General features: G+C 48.6%; 1 protein-coding gene across 13 annotated transcripts; it reads right to left on the bottom strand.

Moving 5' to 3' along the window:
• Positions 1-97: 97 nt before the first annotated feature.
• LOC101072423 (RNA binding protein, mRNA processing factor) lies at positions 98-23,028 on the bottom strand. Of its 13 annotated transcripts, none has more exons than XR_003889415.1 (9): positions 22,447-22,997; positions 13,712-13,789; positions 12,875-12,913; positions 11,276-11,338; positions 8,949-9,099; positions 7,963-8,090; positions 6,470-6,533; positions 2,411-2,532; positions 2,165-2,182 (listed from the first exon to the last, which is right to left on the bottom strand). XR_003889415.1 is itself a non-coding variant. In XM_029841098.1 (8 exons), the coding sequence occupies exons 1-8, from the start codon at positions 22,507-22,509 to the stop codon at positions 1,813-1,815; spliced, it is 885 nt and encodes a 294-aa protein (XP_029696958.1). In that variant the 5' UTR covers positions 22,510-23,028; the 3' UTR covers positions 98-1,812. The 13 variants fall into 13 exon arrangements, 7 of the variants coding, with proteins under 7 accessions (XP_029696958.1, XP_029696959.1, XP_029696960.1 ...); XR_003889414.1 differs by having other exon boundaries at positions 6,464-6,533; positions 22,447-22,996; XM_029841098.1 differs by lacking the exon at positions 7,963-8,090 and having other exon boundaries at positions 98-2,178; positions 2,411-2,465; positions 6,464-6,533; positions 22,447-23,028.
• Positions 23,029-23,598: the final 570 nt, after the last annotated feature.

Raw genomic sequence — 23,598 nt, 5'->3', positions numbered from 1 at the left:
TTAAAGTGGCTTTATTTCACCGGGTCATTTTCAAACACATGGAGTTTGCACCGTCTCATAAATATAAAAGGAAGAAACAATACACAACAATGTATGACATCAATCTTTAATGGCAGATGGCCTGAAATGTCTTCATTTAAACATTTTCATAAAAACTTCTCATCTTTTTGGTTTAACAAACAAACCTCTGCAATTCACCGAAGCAGTTTCTCCTCACAGCGGCTGAAGTACATAAATATCAACAGTACTGAAAAGGAAAACAAAACAAAAACAACCAAAACACACACGCTATGAACATGCACGGAACACACGGGTGTGCACGGGGCCTACCGGAACTATGGGGAAGCGGGGGGGACATACGGACTCTACAGGAACGTCTGTACCGTACAGGGCGAAACGCAGAAAGATTTGTTTGTTTCTCTGGATTTCACAGTGAATTATGCAGGTAGAACAGTATTTATATACCAGACACAAAAAGAAGCTCTAGAAAATTTACTGAATGAATATACAATTCAAACTTACAGTACTTACAATGTCTTATATGAAGGGCATCTGCTATGAACTCTAAAAACTTAATACCCATAAGAACACATGCACACCTCATAAATACTTGTTCTAGTAAATTTGGTGCCACGCTTGGCTTAAAAATGTCCACTTGAAGCAGAAATGTCACTCGTATTATGTGCATATCATTATTATTCATTACAAACACTGACTATATGACTCAACCACTCCGATATGATTGTACACACCTGGGATAAACGTTCTTTTTTTCTTTGTTTTTAGCCGTCACACAGCCGTGACAAGTGACTTACCCTCATCACGTAAGTGCCGTTTTTATTTTTATACAAGAATGTGACACCCAGAAAGAATTTCGGTAGGAAAATGTCACAAAAACACGATCACTCGATGATGTGTCGAACAGCAAAGACGTTATTGCAGGGCCAGAATACACAAGATTACAAAAGATTATTATCTTTTTTCTTTTTTTTTCTTCCTTTTTTACACTCCAATCGCTACTCTGTAGATTCAAAATAATAATTAAAAAAAAAAAGGTCGCAGAGGCTCCATAAAAATAGACTAAAGAGACAGTGTTTAAAGAGAATGTCCTTTCAGATGCAGAATGGCTCTTTGGAGTGACACAAAAAGAGACGAGCTGCAAAAACGACGTCACACTTCATAAGAAATCAGATTGAGGACTACAAAAGCAGTCAAAAATGGAATAAATCCACTCGTCTAGATAACTCTCCAGTGTTTTTTTTTTTCTTTGACAGACTACTTTGGGTTTTTTTTGTCTCTGTACTGTGCTGTCCTGCTACACAACAAAGGAGCTAATTCCTCTGTACAGCCGGCCTCAGTTTGTCGCGTTTGGCGGTCCCCTGGGCTCCGCCTTCACCGCAGATGGCTTATTCCCGCCAGCGCCGCCTTTCAACACGTGCGATTACCTCTAAATGCAAAACTCCCGAGCTGGATCGGGCGTCTCGCTCGCTGCGGGACCGACGTGCTCGGGCTTCGGGGTACGGACGACACGGGCAGAACCGACGGGGCTGCTTTGGTTTAGCAAAACAGGTATGGGGGAAACTAGGTATGAAAGATCCTCACACACTTTATCACAACAGGAAGCAATCAAAAAAAAATCTCAAACATTGTCTTGATTACAAAAATACTTATTTGTATTTCTTTAAAATATCTAAAAATGTACAGCATCGAGTTTTTTTTTTTTCCTTTTTTTTGCAAGGTCATGCTTCAACATGTATTTAATAACCATGATAACGTTAATATGAATGATATACAGAATAGTTATAATTATAGTCATAGGTTAACATCACCTGGCAGCGCTTTCGACACACTTCCTGTTATCTGGCCTTGCAAAAAATGCTGCATAAATGTGTGTTTGCACTCTTTCGGTAGCCATCCCTGCATGTGCGGGGCGCACAGCGAGACACTGCTGATGTCGGACGCAGCCACGGAAATAGAGGAAAGTGCGTGTCTGCGTGCGCGCTCTGTCGTGCGTGCCTGATACCTCTGGAGAAGGTGTGAGAGGAGGTGTAGCCAAAGCGCTGCCGGTCCATCTTGAGGATGTAACAGTATAAAACAGAAAAAAAAGGGGGGGTGGGGTGTGCTTGATGTGTGATGGAGGCTGGGGTCTAGAATGTCCTGAGGCCCTGGAGGCTGCTGCTGCCTGGGAGAGAGACAGACAAGGGAGGTGAGAGAGGTGAAGGTGCCGTGGCGACCACGTGCGGGCCTGCCGCACTAATGAAAGCACGAGGGAGCGTTTGGAAAACACAAACACCCTTGAAGGAACACGTGACGCGCTCCAGCGGGTCAGCCTTCATGGCGTTCTCCACACGTTTCATCCAAGAAGGAAGCGGTGCCCTTTGAGAATGAGCGCGGGTGCTCGTGAACTCACCGTCGGTACCGTTGCTCCCCAGAGCTGCAGGCGAGTCGGACCTTCTGGTTGGGTTCTAATTAAACAGGAGAGGCAATCAGCAACGTCACAGCCGGGCACGGCCACCATCACACATCAGGAACCTGAGGATGGGGGGGGGATCGGGTCACCAGTTGGCAACAGCTGAGAGTCCAGTCATCATTCAAGAAACATCTTCTAGCTCGCTACAGCTACCGGCCCCGTCGCTAATCGAGGGAAAGTAAAGATACGGGGTCGAGAGTAATGAGCAACAAGTAATGCAACCTTTTATTAGACTGTGTAAACCCCCACCCCTTTAAAATGTCACTCCAACGAGGTGCCTTACGAGGTGGTCCAGTGTGAGACCCCCACTTCTCCCCCAGATCCCCGACGTCCTTAATTCTGCCCCTCCAACCTCGCCGCGTCGCCACCATCGGACCGAGAGAAAGGTCGGCTCCCTTCGCCCCAATCATCCCACATGCGTCACCAAAAATCTCTGAGAGAGCGGGGCGGCTATATTGGGGGGTAGGGGGGGTTGCAACAATAAACAATGCAGCGGGAACAAGAAGAGGAAGGGAAAGATGGGTTGGGAAGTTTTTTCCTTCTGGAAAGGCACGCCTGGCCTGGCTAATGCCCTGTTACGCGTTCAATCAAGGGTGAAGAAATCGATGTGTTGTACAGCCGCTCGGCTGAGCTGATGCGACGCAGACTTCCAGACCACCTTATTTGTTCTGGCTGAGACACCGAGGTTAAGCATCGGGTTGATCATTGAACATGTCTGCGCAGATTAGGAAAAGGTTTAGTGATTTGTGGGCTTAATGTGCTACATCCAATAACTCCGGAGAGGCACACAACGCGAGACAGGGTAAACAGGCGGCGGCTGAGAATGTGGGAGGTGAATCAGACCCAGTGTGCGCAATGTTTCTGTTTTCAGCGCTCTTATCAGTTGGCGCTGATCAAGTACTTCCCACGAAGGGAAAACTGCACAAACTCGACATGTCACTCCAAAAATGTCACGGCTTAACAAGGTGGGTCCTTGTTCTCCCCGTTCTGGGCATCAACGCGGCGTGAAACATCGATTTCAAGTGTGAGCTCAGTGAATTTTAAGACAGGATTCACCTCCGTGGAGCCAGGAAGCAAAAACAAAAACCACCAACGGGTTTAATCTTGACTCCAGTGCTCAAAGAATCACTTCTGATTCTCATAATCAAGCAGCCTGATGTAAGATTTCCTAATAAACCAGGAGCTTATCCTCTCAAAAACCTTTATGAATCCTGATTTACCTGCCTGGAAAGGCCCTGAAACCCCCCCCACCCAGCATTTGAAGCCGCCTTAATCCAGAGTAAAGCCTTTAGGCCCCGGCTGTGATTCTCACATACCAGCGATAACTGCTGGACACAGCTGCCGACGCGGACCCGCTCCTGAGAGCCGGCGCAGCGACCAGAGCCCCCGTCCTCTACGAGTGTGCAATGTGGCAGTGGGGGTGGAGGGGGGGGCAAAGGGGATAAAGCCCGACTTCCTTATTAGAAGAGGCCCCAGCTGGCCCTGGCCTCCTGTGGGAGTCAGTCAACACAGGAACCACTGGTTTTTGTTAGGCTATTGGCTGAGAAATCTCCTCAGGTCAAGCAGGAAGCGCACACACACACACACACACACACACACACACGCACGCACACACACACACACACACACACACACACACACACACACACACACACACACACACACACACACACACGTGTTGTCAAATGGAAAATCCGGATTACCTCCCTACAGTTGAAGCAGCATTAGCGTGCACCATTACGTTATCTTTAGATGTAGCTGCACGTACAGGCGGCAGCGCCCCTCCACCCCCCCACCCACCCACCCGCCCGCCCGCCCGCGGGCCTCCTGGCGCATCAAAAACAACAATTACCAGTTTCTCCACCGTCCGCCGTGGCTCCCGTTTCAGCTCGACAGGAGCGGAGAGTTAACGCTGAAATACCCACCCCACAGGGGTGACGAGGGGTTTCCCCCCCCCGACTACCGATCACCCTCCTACGCTGGCCCACATTCAGCTGTTCAGGGACTCCAGTTTCCCACGGTTACACTTCCGCCCGCATTGGTCGCGTGCCAAGACGACCGCAGGCCTTCAGGGGCGACGTCTGCACTCCAGTTGCGACTGACCGTCACAGGAGCGTCGGCTGGATGGAAGCCGCTCGCTCTTACCTCAGATCGGGTCGGTTCATGTCGCCTCACGGACGGAACCGTTCGTGAAGGTTTCGCAAGCGCTCGGCGGAGCTGCCAGGGTTGCACAAGTCAAGAAACAACCCTCACGTCTGTGAGGCCCACAAGAACACAAGGTCGTTTTTCTGGCTTTAAAGCTGCAACATGTCAGGAACAAAAAGAGCAGCCAGGCTAAGATGGGGGGGGGGGGGGGCACGGTTTCAGCACAATTATGCAAACAAAGGACACACAGTGAACTTTTTCGATTTTACTGTGCAAACTGTGGAGATGTGTGTCAAAGATTTAAATAGAATGTTTATATTGGACACAAAGGCGCCTCTTTAATGGTTTTATCGAACTTTGGAGTCACAGGGTGCAAAAATGCTGGGAATTTTCTTTGGAGGGTGTTGGAGGATTCACAATTTGCCACAGTTCTCAGTGTTGGATCACAATTAAAGCCCGCCGCTGCCTCGCTCCGTTATCACCAACACTGTCCGACGCGGACGAACACGGCAAACAAATATGGAAAACGATAGAAGGGGGGGTTTATCTGCTGCCTTTGCCTGTAATCATCCCCATATTCTGGAGGTCTCAGAACTTAATTTCACCCTCCGCTGTGAGCCGGATGTGGGGGGTGTCGTTGTTTTGCTGGGGGGCTAATATCCACTGGGACAGCCTGACTCCAAATGACTTCCTCCTGGTTTGATAGACGAGTAATTACTTCTAAATCCCCTCCCATACCTTCTTCCTTTAACACCCCCCCCCCCCAAACGGTGAGGTCACCTGTGATGTAGGGTTACAACAAAGCGAGAGGCGGCTAACACCAATCAACAGCCTGACAAAAGCGAACCTCACGGACCTCCCACCTGCTCCCCGCAGACTCCCCGGAGGGGTCGGTAGGACATGTTTCATCCTGTCCTGAGACACTGGAGGGAGGGGAGCGACTGGCGCCGACAGAGCCGACCCTCCCTCGCACACAGATACAGAGAAGCAAGTGTGCTTTTGGGTTTCTGGGGGGAGTGTCACGCCAACAACACAAGTAGGAGAGAGCAACGCTACATGTTTACAGTCGACTCTGGTAGTTATTATAGTCATCGGAAACAGCTGTAGCACAATTTTCATGTATAATTAACTCCAAATAAGCCCCCTGCTAGTCAGTTTTAATAGAAATGCATAAAAACGCTGCTCCCAGGTACCAGAATGAAATGCCTTCATTTACCCCATCAGACAATTAGCTACAGCTTGTTACGAGCAAGCTGTAGCGGCTACAGAGCAAGTTTCAAGTGCTTTTCTATGTTTCGCCGTTAGCATTTTATTCATAATGGCCACCATCTATCCCATCTGTCTCTTTAATTCACAGGCAACGGAGCTCATTGGATATTCTGTTTGACTAAAGAGCCTTTGATGCCGCCGATCCAGACCCACATCAATGCCAGAGTCGACCCGCTGTACCACGTGACCAGAACACGGGGAGGGGGAGAAACAACGGAGCTCCTCTTGAAATGTTTCATCTCCTCTGATGATGTGAGAGGAGCGGCTGCAGTTTCATTGACCCGCTGGGTTTTACGCTCCCACACTCCACTAATTTATCACGAAGTTGGATGTTTGGACGAATCTGGTTGTTATTTCGGACGTTTTGCTGAATTTGCAGTTTTGTTTTGTCCCCCCCCCCACCGAGGTCAGAGGACGAGAACAGGCTGCACAATTATCATAACACCCTGCGTTATTAAACATGTATGTTTGGGAGAAATTCAGTTCCTGTTCAAACAAAGTGTCCTAACATTTACTAAAGGGTGACCAAACCTAACGTACACGTGGAAAAGAAGCCAGTGTGCGCGTCCTGTTACTCACACGTACTTCAGCAGAACTGCCTGGACTTCCATCCCTGAGGAGTTCCATCTGCAGGTGGGAGCCAGCGAATCTAAACACATGGAACCAAACACACATTAACACGCTGGTTCACACAAACACACGCATGTCGTTTATGATAGCACACGCTACACTCATGCTAGTTTATTGTGTATTTATGGCCGAGTCCTGTAAAAATAAAGAGGCTTAAAAAGCATTTTGCTCCAAACATTTGCAGGGAATCACCCAGAACACCACAGGCCCCCAATATACCAGAGCAGCATTTAAATAAACCGGCAGCTACATCTTTAGCTCGTTAGCACTTTTGAAATCTAATGTTGATCCTCGAGCGTGAGCATTGCTAACCCTTCATCTGAACTCTTATCTTTGGTACCACCTGGTGGAGACAGATGCAGCCAGGCTCAGACGATAGGGTAATCGGGCGGATGAAATGTTCAATTTCCCCTTCCCGAGAAACCTGGTATTTCCCAGAATCTGCTCTCCTCAGATTATCGTCATGAAGTCGGGTATCCACCCTTACCCTCCCTGATTTATATCAAATTTGTTTGATGTCCTGCGGTCAAAATCACGATAAGTAGGGCCGCTGACCCCCGCCCACCGCCCCCGCCGGTGCAGAACCGGTGTTCATGGGAATTGTGGTTTAAACTTCCCAAAAAACATTTATTTACTCAGCCAGGGTGACGTCGCTTTAATCCGTTGCAGTTTGTTTCTGCAGCGCTCGCCATCGCCTGCTTGCAGTTTAAATTAAACGCACATGCACCCCCCTACTGAAAACATGCATCCAGACTCTCTTTGAGAGTGTGTGTGTATTTCTGTGTGTGACACATATGGAAAGATGCCAGCCATGCTGACTCAACCCTTTAAAAATTCTGACATCATCTGAGCTTCAGCTTTAAGAGGTCTATAAACTGGAACCGGAGCGTCTCCAGTACATATTGAGATGGAATAGAGAAAATGTGGCTGACAAACCTCATGTGTACCAAGAAAAGGTTTGCAAACTAAAAGAATGATCAATATACAGACGCAAATGTAATCATAGCTGAGCTCTTGTCAGGGTCGGCGCACCAAAAAACACGCTCATGAGAACAATTCTGGGTCGATAACAGCTCTTAAGTGAACTCGCGGCAGAGCTGCGCAGCTTAGACCTTGAAACGCCGGATCACGCTCGGTGCAATAAAGAGCGGCCTAATTAACGGAGGTGCGCGGATGATGCAAGCGATGATGATCACGCACAGATGATCTCGCAGGAGATACAGGAGATTAAAGCTGGGGGGATTTCAGCGAGGTGCCTGAGTATTAGCATCACAGGGTGTAAAGTGTAATATGATTTACTCCCAAACCCGTCTTTGATATGAAGCCTCTGAGAATGAGAAGTTAGGAATCTGAAAACAAAGGTGGGTTAGGCGCTCCGAGTGGGTTCGAGGTGGCAGCGGTGGCGGTGCTGATGACGGGGGTGGAGAGGGGATGGAGGTGCAGGTTACCTGAGTGTGGAGCGAGGAGGGGTAGGTGAAAGCGGGTGGAAGGGCCGGCGACAGCTCCGCCGGGTACAGCGGGTATGAGGCCCACACGTCTGGGCTGCTGGGATAGAGAGCGGGCACTGTGAGCTCATCTGTGGAAAGAAGAAGAGGAGGAGTGGAGTGAGGAGGGTGGACAGGTGAGCGGCCCGAGAGAGACGAGGGGGGAGGTGGCGGTGGTGTGGAGGTGCGCCGCGGGTGAGGATCGGGCTAGCCCGTTCATCAGACGGGTGGGCGGGCGCGGCGGCGGCCGTGCCTCAACATGCACAACGGGAACAATCTGGGATTAACCTGGAGTCACAACATCAGCAGCCTCGTGTTTCATCAAAGGAAAAGCAGATCGAGATCGGTTTGCCGACGTCTGCGCGATCGCAAAAAAGGCCGACGTTAGGGACTCCGATCGGGACCCGGCAGCCATTCCTGTGAGGGCGATTAGGTCATGGCCACATTAATCGTTTCCTTCCCTTCGCCACCGGGGCCTCCCTGAGTACACACCCTCCCGAAGGCCCACAGAACGATCCCAGATAAGAACCGTTCGCTCATTTGGGAAGAATGCACAGGCACGGCTGGCCCGCCGTCTACCACCGTTCACCCACGTTACAGAATGTTTAACTACTCGGAAAAATGTTTAACCAGACGCCAGGTTTGGAGTTCACAGCCGTGCACACCTGGTGCCTCCGCATAGTTTAGCCACGGCTCACGTTGAACAATCTAATCTATCAAAGGTTGACTCAGCAAAATGGTGACAGCTGTAGGAATGCGATCCGCTGAAACTGTGGAGGGATTGCATAAAAAGCTGGGGCAACCGCGCTACGGCCACACAAGCGGGTTCGGACGCTCCTCCGGTCTGGTAACCTCCAACGGGAGCAGCAGCAAGGGTTCAGGGAGAAGCGGCGTGGGCCGAAAGCGGGATAAACTCAGGGACAAACGGATGACTGTCGGGGAATACTCACATGGATCCCTGCCAATGAACTGCGGCCCAGGGCTCTGCTGGGAGGGAAGGGGGTTGGGGGTGCCCACCAGTTTGTTCTTGGCCATCTTGGTGTTGGCCTTGGCAAACTCCAGCCTCAGGGTCTGTGGGATCTCTGGATCAAACCGGACCCCCTGAGATCAAAGAGAAACGCGTGAGATGGGCTTCATTTACCGTCAGTGGTTTCGATGTTTCACAGACGTAATCTCTGCAACAGCTGACCAGCGTCCCGAACCGAAGCGTTAGAAACGGAGCTGCTTCGCCGTTTCAGATTTATTTACCCAACATAGCAACACCAATTTTTAGAATGCTCCCAGTGTCTGTGCGGCCTTATTTTTAGTTTAACTATCTTAACATGATACCAGTAGTTTTATTGTTTTAACAACTGCTATTAATTCTCAGACAACCCCCCCCCCCCCTTTTTTTTGGGGGGGGGTCTTGGAACGTGATAACAAAACCCGAGATGGAGCCAGACGGGAACTATGTACACATTTGAATTAAGCAATTTTGAAGTCTTTAGAGTAAATATGCTAAGCTTAACCCCTGGCATTGAACGATTAATTAATAAAACGTGTTGTGTCATTTCCACCACCAGCAAATAATCCACCACTCTCGTATGATGGTTCCTAGTTGAAAAATCAGTGGAATGCTTTTGCCCCCAGCCTGAGACCCAAACACAGGTCTTCATCCAAATCGCAAAGCTGCCGTCTATTTGCATCCAAAGTGGTGCCTGGTTGAGTTCATTACACCAGCCCCTAATTAACCCCCTTCAATTGTCTGTAAAGGAAACAAGGAAAAGGTCAGATGAACGGAGTAGAAATGCAGCCCGGGGTGAGGCGCCGCGGCGGGCGGTTGAGAAACCGGGAAGATGGGTGTTTTTGGCGCTGCGCTCGTCCCTGAAGGCGCTGGAGAACAGCTAAAATGAAGCGAGCGGAGGGTCGACTCTTCTCACGCAGGGGGAGGGAATTAACCGGGATCGACTTGGCTCAGCGCACTCGCGGGTTGTGCAGGTCGAGGCTGCGGAGGGATAATAGGCTACATGGGTGTAATGAGGCCTGAGCAGGTCTCTGAACCGCGCTGAAGCGTATTTTTTTATCTGCTGCCGCATGTTTCTTTCTGCTGACATTTTAGGGGGAAAAGCAGAAGTATGAACTGTAAAATAATTCAATTCCTTCTGCGTTGCCACATTTCAATATGCAGATAGATGTTCTCCTCCACACGAGCTCCAGGGATGCAGCTCTACCCTCCCTGAAAAACAACGGCGGCGTTCAGCTCGCGGCCCTACAGAAACAGTCTGACTATTGTTGGCTCATAATAAGATGATAATTTCGGCTTCTTCAAGTGCTCCCTGCTGCATTTGAGGCGCGCTGGCGTCAGCAGCCGAAACGGCGAGCGCTTCGTTGCGCTCAGAGTATGGCGGGAGGAGGGATTTTTAGACCTTTACCCCCGTTGTTGGGGTCAACGTGCTAACGATGGCAAGGAAGAACCACGCCGTCTTAGCTGTAAAGATGAAAACTTGGTAAATCCTGTTATAAACCAGGCTAAAAGATGGATTATTATTGCTGTTTCTGCCAAGGTCAAGGGCACAGGCTGAGGATACACCCATTGTATTCCTGGGGAACAGCGCAGCACCTGTGGTGCGTCACCAAAACGACATGCTGTCTCCATGGCAACCACCGACGGCTCGACAGCCACTTCAGACCAGTTTACCTGCGTGTGATGCAGAGAAATTCAAGATCTTTCTCGTCTAAATTAGCCTTTAGTATCGGATTTTTTTAGAAGCCAATTGCTTTATTTTTCATGTTGGAATTGATTTCACCTCCTCAACAAGGCTGATCACTTCACCTTTTAAAACGGACGGCGGCTGGTCGGTCCACTCGCAATAACGTGAGACAGAAGGTGTGTTTTTTTAAGATGAGAAAAATTCGTTGGAAAGTTTAAAATTAAAAGAAAAAAAGTTGGCGCTATTATCGTCTCACGATACTTCTGTAACAACAAATCTGGAAAAATAAAAACCGCGTGAGGACGGGCTCTGTTTCATATTTAAGACCGTCTCATGGAGGCTTTACCCTGAGCTACCTTCTGAAATAAGCCAGATTAAAAGTAAACCCCAGATCAATGTCTCCCTTTTATACGTGGAGGAGAAGAGTTCTCGACCTCGCTGGATTCGTGGCAAAGCTTCCAGATCACTTTCCCAAACAGAAAGGAGCCGTTTACAGCAGGTGGGCTGCGGCTTTGCAGACAGAAAACTGAGGACAAGAGAGGAGATCCAAGATGGTGTTTGAGGGGGAGCGCGGTCGTGGCACTTACGTTCAGGGCGTTCTTAGCAGCCTCCGCCTCTGATCGACTGTCAAAGCTGACAAACCCCACCGGCTGGGGAGACAAGAAGACAGAACAAAAGAAAGAAACATGGTTTAAGGCAGAATACTGAGTCGGCACTTGTGTCTGAGTGACGCAGACATGCTTTTTCTCTTCCTCTCTCTCTCTCCCTGGTGTTTACAGGACTGGACGGAGAAGCGGTGGATGAGCTGAGCTCACAGTTCAGCTTCTATGCCCAAATAGGGAGAGAGGGAGCGCATGAAGGAGAGGACAAGTGCGAGGTTTCTGGGATGGGAGGGTTACAGGTGAGGGGGGGAAATGACAATAGAGGTGGGAAGAGACATGACAACACTGGGGGAAGACGCTTCTCTGTAGAACATACATCTGTTGGAGCAGAGACCTCTAAACACGGGGGTCAATCTGCGCCGCGTGATTTGCTAAAGCAGTGTTGGGTTCTGGGAATTTCAGAACAAGCGTTGGAACGTCAAGGAGGAGGGGAAGAAAAAGAGAGCGTACATGTCAGGAGGAGAAAGCATAACAGGAATTATAAATAGAAAAGGTCTGAGATCTGCCTCTTGCTATATATGGAGATGGTTGCATGTTCCTGGACCGGGAGAGCGGAGGGAGATCAATCGATTTGCTCCGCTCCCGCCGTTAGCTGCGAGACAGCCGCTCAAAACAAAGACCAGTCAGTGGAGGCTTCTTTTTTCCTGTTCAATGTGACCATGAGAATCAGCTGACATTTGTACTGAGCGCAGGCGGCGCGTACGTGTCTTGAGTTTTAATCAGAAAACCAAAGAATTTTGCAGAGGTCCTTAAACTCTTGCTCACAGATGGAAGAACATTCGTCGATCTGCTCCAAACCTGATGCAAAAACGAGACGCGACTCCTCAGAATGAGCGAGAGAGCGAGTTCCTTTTGGGCGCACATGGTCTGGCTCTGATAACATCTAAGAGTTGATTCGGGATTATTACAAACTGTCTGTTTCTGGTGATGCAATGTGAATTTAGCCCAAGATTTCACCACTGGGGGAGCAAAGCCTCCCTTTGTTCTCAGTTTTAGAGGTATTACACACAGCAGATTCAATTTAAATCACCATAAACCCTCCTAATGAGCATGTCATGTCTTAAAAACGACACAGCGTTAACGTGGCAAAAATTGCACCGACGCAAAGTTAAATCTCTCCAATCTGGATGTGGACACCTGCCAGCTGGGCTCATTTTCAGCCCCGCGTCCCTGCAGGCTAAACTCAGGCGTCAGTACCGCTCTCGTCTTAAACGCTCGCTCTGACACCTCAAAAATATTTTCCCGTCTCCGCCGGAGTTCAGCGTCTGTGATTACACGCGAGCTAGCTGAAGGCAGCGCGTCCTCCCATCACTCCCGACATATTTTCCTTCCCGTTCCAGGTACTCCCGAACAATTGGCGCTAATCCTTTAAAGTTGACAGAGGAGTGGAGGGGGGGGAGTCAAAAATGAAGGAGGTGGAAATTTCAGGTGTTGATGTACAACAAGATGGTGAGAGACCGACTAAGGCCCTCATTCATGAGTTCATCTGAACAAAAACAACAGCCAGTTCCGCTACACACATACCTGTTTGGAGGTGAGTTTGATCAAGGATCCTTCGTAGCCCTGAAAGAAAGGAAAGAGGGAGCATCACAAGTGTGAAGTGAGACACTTTCTCCATGCAGGGAGGAGGTTGTGCTCGTGAAGGCATCTGAGACGTCGCTAGGATTCCTGCAGAAGTCGGGAGCTGAGAGCAGCAGCAACACACGCTGCAGCATTGTTGCTCTGGTACTGACCCGACCCAAACCGCCACCATCCTGTCTCCTGCCTAAAGGAACCGGTCCTTAACCTGACTGATGCATTTCTGGACAGATTGCAGCAAAATCAAAAGTAAACAGCTGGGAGGATGCAATAGATTTACAGGGCTATTTGACTCTGGAGGGGTTCTGGAGAACAACTACAGAGAGAATGAGATGATTTAGAGGTGCCTGGAAACCTCCTGTTGCACAACACTTGTGTCTCTATGAACTCACTGGTGTCCTTGAACCAGATCCAGGATTTGCTCCTAAAGTGGTCAAAACAACTCAGTCTTCATACCATCAGCATTAACAAAGAGGAATTAAAGGCGGCGCAATGGTCCAATCACGCTTCCCAGCGCTGCAGCAGCCTGTTGCTATAAACCCTGACAACACTTGCACACACTCACCTGAACCAAACACTCATTCTGCCTGTGATAAAGTGAGGAATTCTCGTTTCCCTGACAAACACATGTAAGACGCGAGTGACCCCCGGCCTCTTGAACCTCGGGGGAGGTTTTCCACTGCAGTTTATTTCATCACCATTAATGGAGGTCCCATTGACTGCTGGGAGGGAAAAGGCACTAAAAATAGCCACAGCCCATCCATTTAAAACATACAAACATACCTTAAATGGTCTGAAGAGGAGATAGAGCTCCCGTGGCTTAATGTCCAGCGGTAGCCCACTGACGAAGAGGGTTCGAACCTGACAAAGACAAGAAAGGGCTCATGTATTTTTCATCTGGTTATAATTAGCTCTCAGATACGACAGTAACAGATGAGATTGTGCAAAGAGTTGGAAGCTGCGGGTTATTTAAGTCTTCTCAGGCGTCGTTCAGCTCCGCAAACACACCTTTTTTCCACAACGTGCGAGCTTTGCTCTCCCGTGTAATCACTTTCTGCGTGCAGTCCTCCCTCGCAACGCCGGCCTCCGTTTTACATTTGAACTTTTCAACTTGCGACAGGCAACACAGAGGACTTACAACGTATAGGCAGCCCGGAGAGAGCGTTCTGATGCTGCGGCGAGCAACCACAGACGGAGAATCACGAGGGAAGCCATCAAAACCAGCGTTCTGACAAATGCTGGTCTAAAACCCAGCGTGTTCCCGACAGGTTCCACGTCAGACGGCGGTATAGGAACGTGACGCAGCTGAATCTGAAGCCAATCTGATGAAGCCTGAACCTACACTTCATTGTGCACTGAAATGCAAAGAATGCAGCCGAGCGGCATATTTCTGCCGGCCCGAAACTCAAACATCAGGCATATCTGACTAGCATGAATAATAATGCCTATATAGAGAAAATTTGAACTAAGGCAGTCAGAAGAGTTATAAAACACCCGTTAAAAATGTGTTGTGTCGTTTACACACATTAATTTAGTCCATTTATGCATGTTTTGCTTTTACCAACAAAGTTATTATGACATCTTTATTGAGAAATGTCTCTGATAATTAAATGAAAAGCAGCTGAGCAGAAATTGAGAAAGGGCGCTGCTGGAATTTCAAAATTAAAGCATCCGAGAACCCAACATATCGGAGGAGAGGTGATAAAATTTGCTGTTCGTTAGTGGACACGTGCTGTTGCGTGGAAACCTGAGTCGCAATTCAGATGGTTCACAAACTGGGGCAGCAACGTGCCGTTCCAGGTTCCGTAAACAGCGCCACTCCCCGCGCTGCACCGCGTCCACAAAGCCTTGTGTAAACTGCAGCAGCCCTTTCAACATGTGTGCAGGCGCGTTAGCGCCAACTGCGGCATTCGGCCGACAGACGCAGCAGTGCTACAAGTCTGAGATGAATGGAGATCTGGTTACATTCTGACAGGCGGCGATGAAACGGGGAGATTGTGTTGTTACATGTTACTCTGGATGCGTCTGTCCTTAACAGAGGGTCAGCGAGGGAGCAAGCTGTTAGCATCGTATCCGCGCATCAGCTGCAGCATCTGAGTCCGGACGCTACAGTTTTATGTTGCAGATTTAATCTGCCTCTTGCCAAATACTTGAATGCAGTCAGTGTTCAGGTCTCATACCTGGAATTTCAGTCGGCCCGGACCTGCCGCATTGCACAAGAGGTGCAACAATCAAACCTGCGCCGTTTAATTAACACTGATAAAAGCTGCACCGTTTCATTAGATGAAAGACTCGCAACTCGCAGACAAAGGAACTGCTGAACTAACGCTACACCTCATTCCCACATGTAACATGATCTGCACGGCTGATGCCAAAGGCTGGGCAACACACAAACAAAGGAGCTTAGCAACTTGGAGAGCGATAGCGGGAGAGCGCCAAGCCGTCCGTCCAGCCAGCAAATCTCAGCTCACCACCCGACTTTCTCACCTTTGCTCTTATCTTATCTTATCTGAGCTGAGCCCTGCAGGGCCGTCGCTGCGCTCCGTCTCAGGCAGACTTGTTTAAGTCCACTCTTGTATAGTCTCCTTGTATGGAGCTACGAGGGAACAAAGAGTCAGAACAGGGTGGCATCAATCAGACGCAGAGCAAGGGCACTTGCTGACAGCCGGAGAGGCTGATAAAGCTAATAGCACGGAGGGAGGGGAGGAAAAACAGAGGCCACGGCGAAACTAAAACAGGAGTGGACGATCAATTTTTGGCGTTGTTTTCCTCCCCATCACGTGTCTTTGCGAACCACTGGAGGGAAAGAGATTTACCACCACTCACCGTTCGTATGACAGATTTACGTTTCACTTTCCAGCCCATTTGTTTCACTTCTGAGGATTAAAGTCGGAGCTTAACTGCAGGTATCGCGATACATCAATGACATCGGCCTCTTTAAAACCTGGCTGGCGTTTTTAGGTTCCACAGCTCAGGTCCAAATTTGGGAAAGCCGGCTTTGATCCACAAACCCCGACATCGTGTAATAGCCCGTTAGCCTTTGACTAAGGGAGGATAATCTCAAACTCCATTGGAGAACTGGTTTAACTGAGCTAGTTTCCCAGTAGATGGCAGTAGAGGCGGAGGTGGACGTCATAAAAAAGAAAGAAACTGGCAAACTTTTCCACAAACCACCTGAAGCTATCCCAAAAGGAATACCAGAACGTTTATCAAGACAGCATAAAAAGAGAGTAATGTGGAATTTGAGCTGTTTTGCCATCACTTAAAGGTGGTGCACATCTGAAGTCTAACTCTTGATTCACCTTACTAACCCGTGATGTAGACGCACACCTGAGAACAATGGAACATCTCCGGCCGCGTTGGACCTTATTCTTTGGATTTGCTGATATCAGCTCCAGTAATATGTGACCTGTTTGCTGTTTGACTAGCGCGGAGCCGGATGATTCATTCCACGGCGCTCTACTTGGAGACATCTGCTTTGGATTACAACTCTCTGCACAGTCTTGGAAGGGTAATACTGTAAACACGCAGGTAAAGAGAGGCATCAAAGTTTCACGATGCAGTTAACTTAATGGCAGAGTAAACAAGAAGTAGAGCTGATTCGTTAAAGGAGAAAAGATAACCTGCTTTTAACGGGTTTATTGGCTCTCAGATGACGTTTATTGGTTCCTGGTAAATCACATGCTTTCATTTCCATAGTGCTGAATGGCTCACATACCAGCAAGCGAGGAGGGGCTTCGATCAAAAACAGCAGTCCCTATCCTCCGTTAGCCAGCTGAGTGCTTCACAGCCGGCTACCAGCACGCTTCCATGGCAACGCCTTAGCCGAGCACAGCAGACGGTGGAGCCCCCGGGCCAAAAGCATCAGATCTTATTAAGGGCACTTCTGCAGCCAAGTCCCAGGTGATCAATGTACCTCTAATCAAAGAACCTTTACGGCACAAGACCCAGATGAGGTCACAACCTTATTGATACGCCCACTGCACGTCCACTACTGCCACCAGGAAAGGATGAAAAAAGAGAGGCGCGGCTTTACCAGAAGGATATCTCTGGCTCATCGTACTTTATGACTAATACATAAATTCTAGGCCCAGAATCTGGACACTATTATCTATAATTAGCATTAATCAACTTCAGTTCTTAATGGCTAACACATCAATAATCATGAATAATTCATAAAGAGTTAAGTCATGATTCTTACATATTCCTACTGAGTGAAATTTGGCAGCACCTAGTGGCAAGAATGTAGACTGCAAGGGTTCCACACCCACCGTGAGGCAATATTGTGAAACCCTTTGTTTTCACGTCCTAAAATGCTTTCATCTCGTGTGCTGTCGAGATGTCACCCTGTTGTCCCGAAATATTACCTAAGCGTGAAGAGTGCCGCAATAGGAAAGTTGTGATAAACAAACAAAAAGAGATTTTTTCAAAACGAGTCAGATGAAACACCAGCGATTAAGGCATCTAAATTTATCCTCGAGCTGAAACGCGAGGCGCTATAAATATCGGCTGCAGTAACAGCTCCCCTGAAGAAAAGTCACCTAAACAGGAAGTCTGCTCCCAAACCGAGAGGCCAACCTTGATCGAATCTTTAACAAAAGTCCACAACTGTGTCCCGGTGGAACAACAGACGACTGGAGCGCTAATCAAAATTCACGCCGAGCCGTTTAGGCAATATTAACTTTGGGCTGCAACAATAGAGTACTCATTCTATTTAGTTGCAGCTCTGGCCAAACTGAAGAAGATGTCCTTGAAACAAAAGGAGGCGATAAGCTTTCATTTCACCTTCCTAATTCTGAGTGAATAGGAGAACCTTGGGAGTTGGACTCGGACGGATGGGATGCAACGACCTTTAAGAGGTGACAGTAGGCTATTGTTATACCTGCCACACACTGCATTTATGAAGTCACAAACCTCAGAACTCTTTCATAACATACCCTCTCACTCGGTAAACTTTAAAACCTACCCAGAAGCCCACGCGAGATCAGGGGCAAATTGAGGTTTCTTGCATCAGTTGAGCGAAACGTTATGAAAACCAGCGTGACTGAAAGGCTCCTGCGAGCTCTTAGCAGTTGGGAGTGTTTTGGGTTCGTCTCCAAGAGCGGGGGACTGGCCTGAGAGGTGTCGAATATCCGTGGAAGGATGGATCCGTTTTTTTAGTGAATTGTCAGGGTTTGCCGGGTCACGTTTCACACAGGTCAGAGGTCAGATTAGTACGTTAGGGGTGAACCGTGGGGCTGAGCGTGCGTCACGGCTGATCGCACGGGAGGTTTTCTTTGTCCTTCGCTTTCCTGTAAGTGCTTTTGCCACCAATCACAGCTCAGCGGAGGCCTGTAAATGTTCCAATGGGTTAACCTTTAAAAGACATTTAAAATAAATGACCTAGCAAGCCCAGTTAACCCAGATCCCCCCCGTATTGCTCTTTCCGCTCTTCACAACTGTTCCCACATGGAAAACACATACCTGTACCCTCCTCTCATCCCAGAACAAGTGGCTGATTTTACCCCTGTCCGCTGTGGTTCGGCTGCTTCTGGTCGTCACCGTCGGGCCCCTAAATGCCCCAAATCTTTTACACTTCTGCCTCCGTCTTATCTGACTCTGCTGCAAGACTCTACAATTGACTAAACATTCCAAGCCGCTCATTACGGAGGACTTGCCGACCAAGAAATTCTCTGCCAACGGTCCTGAGAAACCACGTGAAAATGTTTTTAGGTCGGAGGGTGAACAAAACAGACCACAACGCGGTGCACAGTCATTTGTGTTTCGTGCTGATTTAGCCAAACGGCTAAGCCTGGTCTCCATTTTACAGTCTTAGCATGACCATAAATGGTCCTCCAGCGTCCAGATCATGCACCCAATGTATGGCGCGATAACAGATTGTCTGCCAGGACTAAAATTGGGACGGCGGCAGAGCAGGACGAGTCCATAAAGTACCCGCACTGTTGGAGCAAGGCTCTGACAGGGGGAAACTGAGAGCGTGAGATAAAGACGAATGGAACAGATGAAAGGAAGAAGGAAAGAAAACAAAGGAAGGGAGATAAGTGTATTAGGGGGACGGGACAAGTATGCAGTGACAGGCTGGAGGGAACAGAAATCAAAAGGGTCGGACAAAGAGCGCAGGACTCTTAAAAGGGAGACTGAAGGAAGGAATGGATAACTACCCGCACAAGTAGGGAAAATGATCAGCCGTCCCAGAGGTCAACGAGGGACGCTGCTTTTGGGGGAATGGAAGACAAACAGAGGTGTGCTTTGTGTTAGCATCGGACTAAAATGCTAAGCTATACTAATGACTCATTGTGACACCAATTATACTACACCAACTTTTACCAACAACTGAACATACACATCGAAATAGGATTATTTCATTAACTGTGTTTAATTAAAACACAATCCTTTACATCTTGTTTACCGATGCTGTCAAATCCGTCCCACAAGCTTTTTGCCAGCCGTTCCTGACGCTAAGCCTTGTTGCTGTCTTTTCAAACACCTCTTGTTGCGCAGCTGACAAACAGCTTAGATAAGATGACAATTCCCTCCGTGTTTTATAAATAAACTCCCACATATCAGAGAGGTGGAAGGCTCTGATATGTATATTCAAGGTACTCTTTTCTCCCCCTCTTTCGCCCTATCATGGCCCGTTTCGCCCTGCCAGCTCCGTGCTGATAACGTTTCATGTCACAGAGCGTTAGCATATCCTCGTGCCCTTTTCATGGATACGTTCACAAGTAGTGACCACTGCGCCCACACCGCTGTGCCACCGACCGCGGAGGCCTCCCTTCACATCGACGCTCTTCTCCGGCAGCGCGGCTCCCCACCTACATCTCTTCGCCGAAAAGGTCACGCCGGCCGCATGACCTGCTACTCGAAGAGGACCTGGCGGATACCCGACGCACTATACAATTACACCCCAGGGAGACGCACATTTGCCGACCTCCGCTAGAGTGACATTTTGGTTTTATTGTGGCCTCTCGTAAAAATCCACTTTACGCGTTTAGGTTTGTCCGGAGCGACGACTGCTTTGAGGTGGGATCAAGGGCAGGATTTCTAATTAAAAAGGCGGAGGAGACGACCAGAGCTGAACTCTCTGCCCACTCCTTTGTGAAAAATAAACTGCTTTTTTGGTTTTTTGTTTTTTTTTACAGCGGACCTCCGAGGTTGAGGAGGTTTCGCTTAAATAAACTTAAGTTAGCCAGAGGGAAACCAACGCCACAGAGGTTAAAGGTCAAAAGCTTAGTCGGGTGACTGGGTTATCCAGACTGCATTCTATGTACTCCCACCCTGGACTCTTTTATCTGTCTTATTTCCCTCTCCCCTTTTGTTGTTCAGTATTAAATAATGAATTATTTTTCCCAGTTAGTCCTTAAAAAGCAACATTGTTGTGACTTAAATGGTTAATTAGTGGCTAAAATGAGTGCACGCTAAACCGCCAATAATAACAAATGGCTAACAGTTGGTTAATGGTTAATAATAATATTCCGACATCTTTCCAACAGATTACGTGCATTTTTATCGGATTTTTGGAATTCTAAACTGTCGCCTTCACAAACAGTAAATCACCGCTTACAACAGCCTAAATCTGCCCCGATGACCTCTCGGGGGTCCCGTGTCCATACATGGCGTGGAAACCGCAGATGTTCCAGACCCATCGTTGACGTTCACCATGCAGGAGATTGCTGCGCGTGACGGTACGTGAAAGCATCCAGAGCGCCTGATAAATAACGCTTATCAAAGCTCGGCTCGCGAGATAAGACGCCGCGCTGGGCAGCAGACTCGCACGCCGCCCCGTCTGCAACAACACCAAGTTTGGCGATCAGCGGGGCGCACGAGACGAACCCTTGAGCGCGGCGGAGCGAGCGGAGCAAAGAAGCGGGGCACGGTTTGCTGAGCTCAACACGCCGCTTTACTGGTGCGAATCAGTGATCCATTGAGTGCGCGAGGGTGGTGCAGCATGTGAGAGTCATCCCGGGAAGGCTGTTAAACCTTGGCTCACATCAGGTCGTGTTTATGGATGCTCCAGTGTTAGCTTAAAAAGCTCTCCCAGCGGTTATGAGCCATTCCTGATGAGGATTAAAAAAAACACTTGAGAAATTTGTGGGGTGACTCTCTGTTTACAAGAGGTGTAGTTTAATTTTTTCCATCAGAAGTGCAAGTCACCCACTGATGGGCGTGTTCATCAAATAAAGGCGGGAGCATCTTTACATGTGAAGATGTGCGTTCTGGCTCTAAAGTGTCGCCATCCGACGTTACGATAACTCACCCCTCCAGTAAATTCCAAGTCTGGCAGGTTTCCAAACATTCCCACAGCCATTAGACTTCTCCGGCCATTAACCTCTCCGTCGCGCCTGCTGCCTTTTACACAATTTAGGAGACACGTCTCGTCTGAGTCCTCCGGCTGGAGGACATCGCAGCATCTTAAGGCTGTTATCGAGCCGAGACGCAGCTAATAATCAGCCAAGAGCATTGACTTCCTAACGACGCATCGATTACCGAAACGACGTCGAACCTGAAAGCGTCGCGTTAGAAATGAAGCCGATTTTTATCGCGTTCGTTTCCTTGTTCCATCACAAAAATAGCTGGTTGTTTTAATTAGCTATGAGCAGCTGTAACGAGTCCCAGACGGGCGCTTTTTTCTTCTCCTCTGGCTCAGCTATAGGAGGTGATAGTGGCAGCAATAAAACAGCAACAGAAAATGGTGAAATGTGGCCACTTTCTGCTTTTTATTATCCACTTTTAAAGACTTTGGCTGCTGTTGTATCACGATTGTGGGTCTGGAAACACACGCTGGTGCGCTGTAACAGAAGGGTCAGTTCAAAAGGTCAGACCTCTTGACATCCGACGGATACCACATTAACTTCATTCCGATCTGGCGCGGTTAAACCTCGGAGAAAGTAAAATGTCCCCCGTGCGGAGGAAGCCACCACAGGTCGTGTTTACAAAGGAAACGCTGCTGTTGTGCAACGTTTACAGAGGCGAAGAGGAAGACGCTGGGCTATTATCCTGCATTTTTGGAGAGGGAAAATGCATGACCTCACGTTTCTATTTAGGCAGGCGGCAAAATTGAGGTGTGTGGGGATATAATTAAGCCAAACAGGAAGACAGGCTGCTTTGCCATTTGTTGCATCCATCATGTTTGCAGAAGTTTCTGCTTGATCCTCGCCTCAATAGAACTCTTCTCTTACGACATATTCGCAGGGTTACTCACTGCTTGTGCAAGATGCCTCTTATGGATGATTCAACGCCCCTTTATTCATGTTCGTTATAAATTTTTGACTTCTTAAGGAGGCTTTCCAGCCACAGGGCACACCTGCCGCCGGTTATTCCAAGTTTCCCTGCGGGAAAAAGCGGCTCTATAATGGGTGGCAGGTGGAAGTGAGAGCGGGACGCTGCAGATGTGTTAAAACTGGGCTCTCATAATTTAGCTAATTTAGGCTACAGCAGCTCCGCGCCGGAGACTTTTAGCATCATTATCTTTGTTAAGATGTCGCCGGGGGTCCTGGGGACCAGGTGGGGGGACTCACCTCCTCTTCATGGTTGCTGAATTCACTCTGTTCGTTCTCTTTTTCGATTTTGCTGTTGTTCATTCTGGGTCTTTTAGCTTCTCTGCTCGGACACTCTTCTTCTTCTTCTCCTCCTTCTCTTGTCGTCTTTCTCTTCTGCTCCGCTGTCTTCTTCTCCTCCTCCAGGACTCGTCTTTTCCTCTAACCCTAACCCTTGTACAAAGACCGCCGACAGACCAACAGTCCGCCGCTGTCCAACTGTCCCGAGCTCCCGGACACTTTGGCTACATCAATTAAATGTCTCGGTCGAATAGACGCAAAGTGGCGGAAAAGTCGGCCGTGCGCGGTGGTTTCAGGGCGGTCAGATATTCCTCGCCATTCCCCGGTAAAAGCAGCTCCGGAGGGCTCCTGTCGCTGAATGGAATTAAGCGATCGGGCGGACTGCGCCGCAGGCAAACTTCTCTCCTCTCTTCTCCGCGTCGGGGAGGGATGAGGGAGGGGTTTCCAGGGTGGGGTAACCGCTGGGATGCGCCCGTCCGCTGGGCAAGTTTTATCAAGTGCTGCTGAGAGCCGTCGCGTTTGGGGGGGGGGGGGAGAAATCAGTGCCGATCACCAGCTGGACCAGCTGGGTGTTATTTTAGTGCTGCAGCATTCCTCACTGGGGTTTTGTGGCCCCCCACCGTGGAGTCCGGCGGTTTGTTCGCGTTTTGTTCGCGTTTTGTAGCCCCTTAGATTCTCCCCTCCACCTGGGGGAGCCATTTTAAGTGACGATGCGTTCCCCTCCGACCCGGGAGTAGGAATTTATAACTTCAGTCAAAATCGGATTTTATCTACTCGATACTTCCCGTTTCTGTCACGGATAAAACGACTATTCCGGGACAATTTAGTGTGGTGGAGGAAAATGCCGGGCCTTTTGATTTATTCGGCGACCTTTAACCTTTAATGTAGAAGAAAAGAGGAAAAAGCGGTAAAGTTCAGAGAAGGGACAAAGTGGAACATAACCCACTGAGGAGGAAACAAAGATGAAACAATCATAAAACAATCTGTTTAGTTTACCTATTTGGACTTCCACATTCTTCCACACAACACAGTTAATATAGTTTTGGATGTGTAAATAAATAAGCAACGACCACCACACGTGTTTTCCGTTGTTGCGTTTAGATTTTTCCGATT

The sequence above is a fragment of the Takifugu rubripes genome, chromosome 8 (assembly GCF_901000725.2).
Source record: "Takifugu rubripes chromosome 8, fTakRub1.2, whole genome shotgun sequence".
NCBI classification, from domain to species: domain Eukaryota; kingdom Metazoa; phylum Chordata; class Actinopteri; order Tetraodontiformes; family Tetraodontidae; genus Takifugu; species Takifugu rubripes.
Note: the sequence above shows the minus strand (reverse complement) of the source record. Positions and strands in the feature narration are given on the sequence as shown.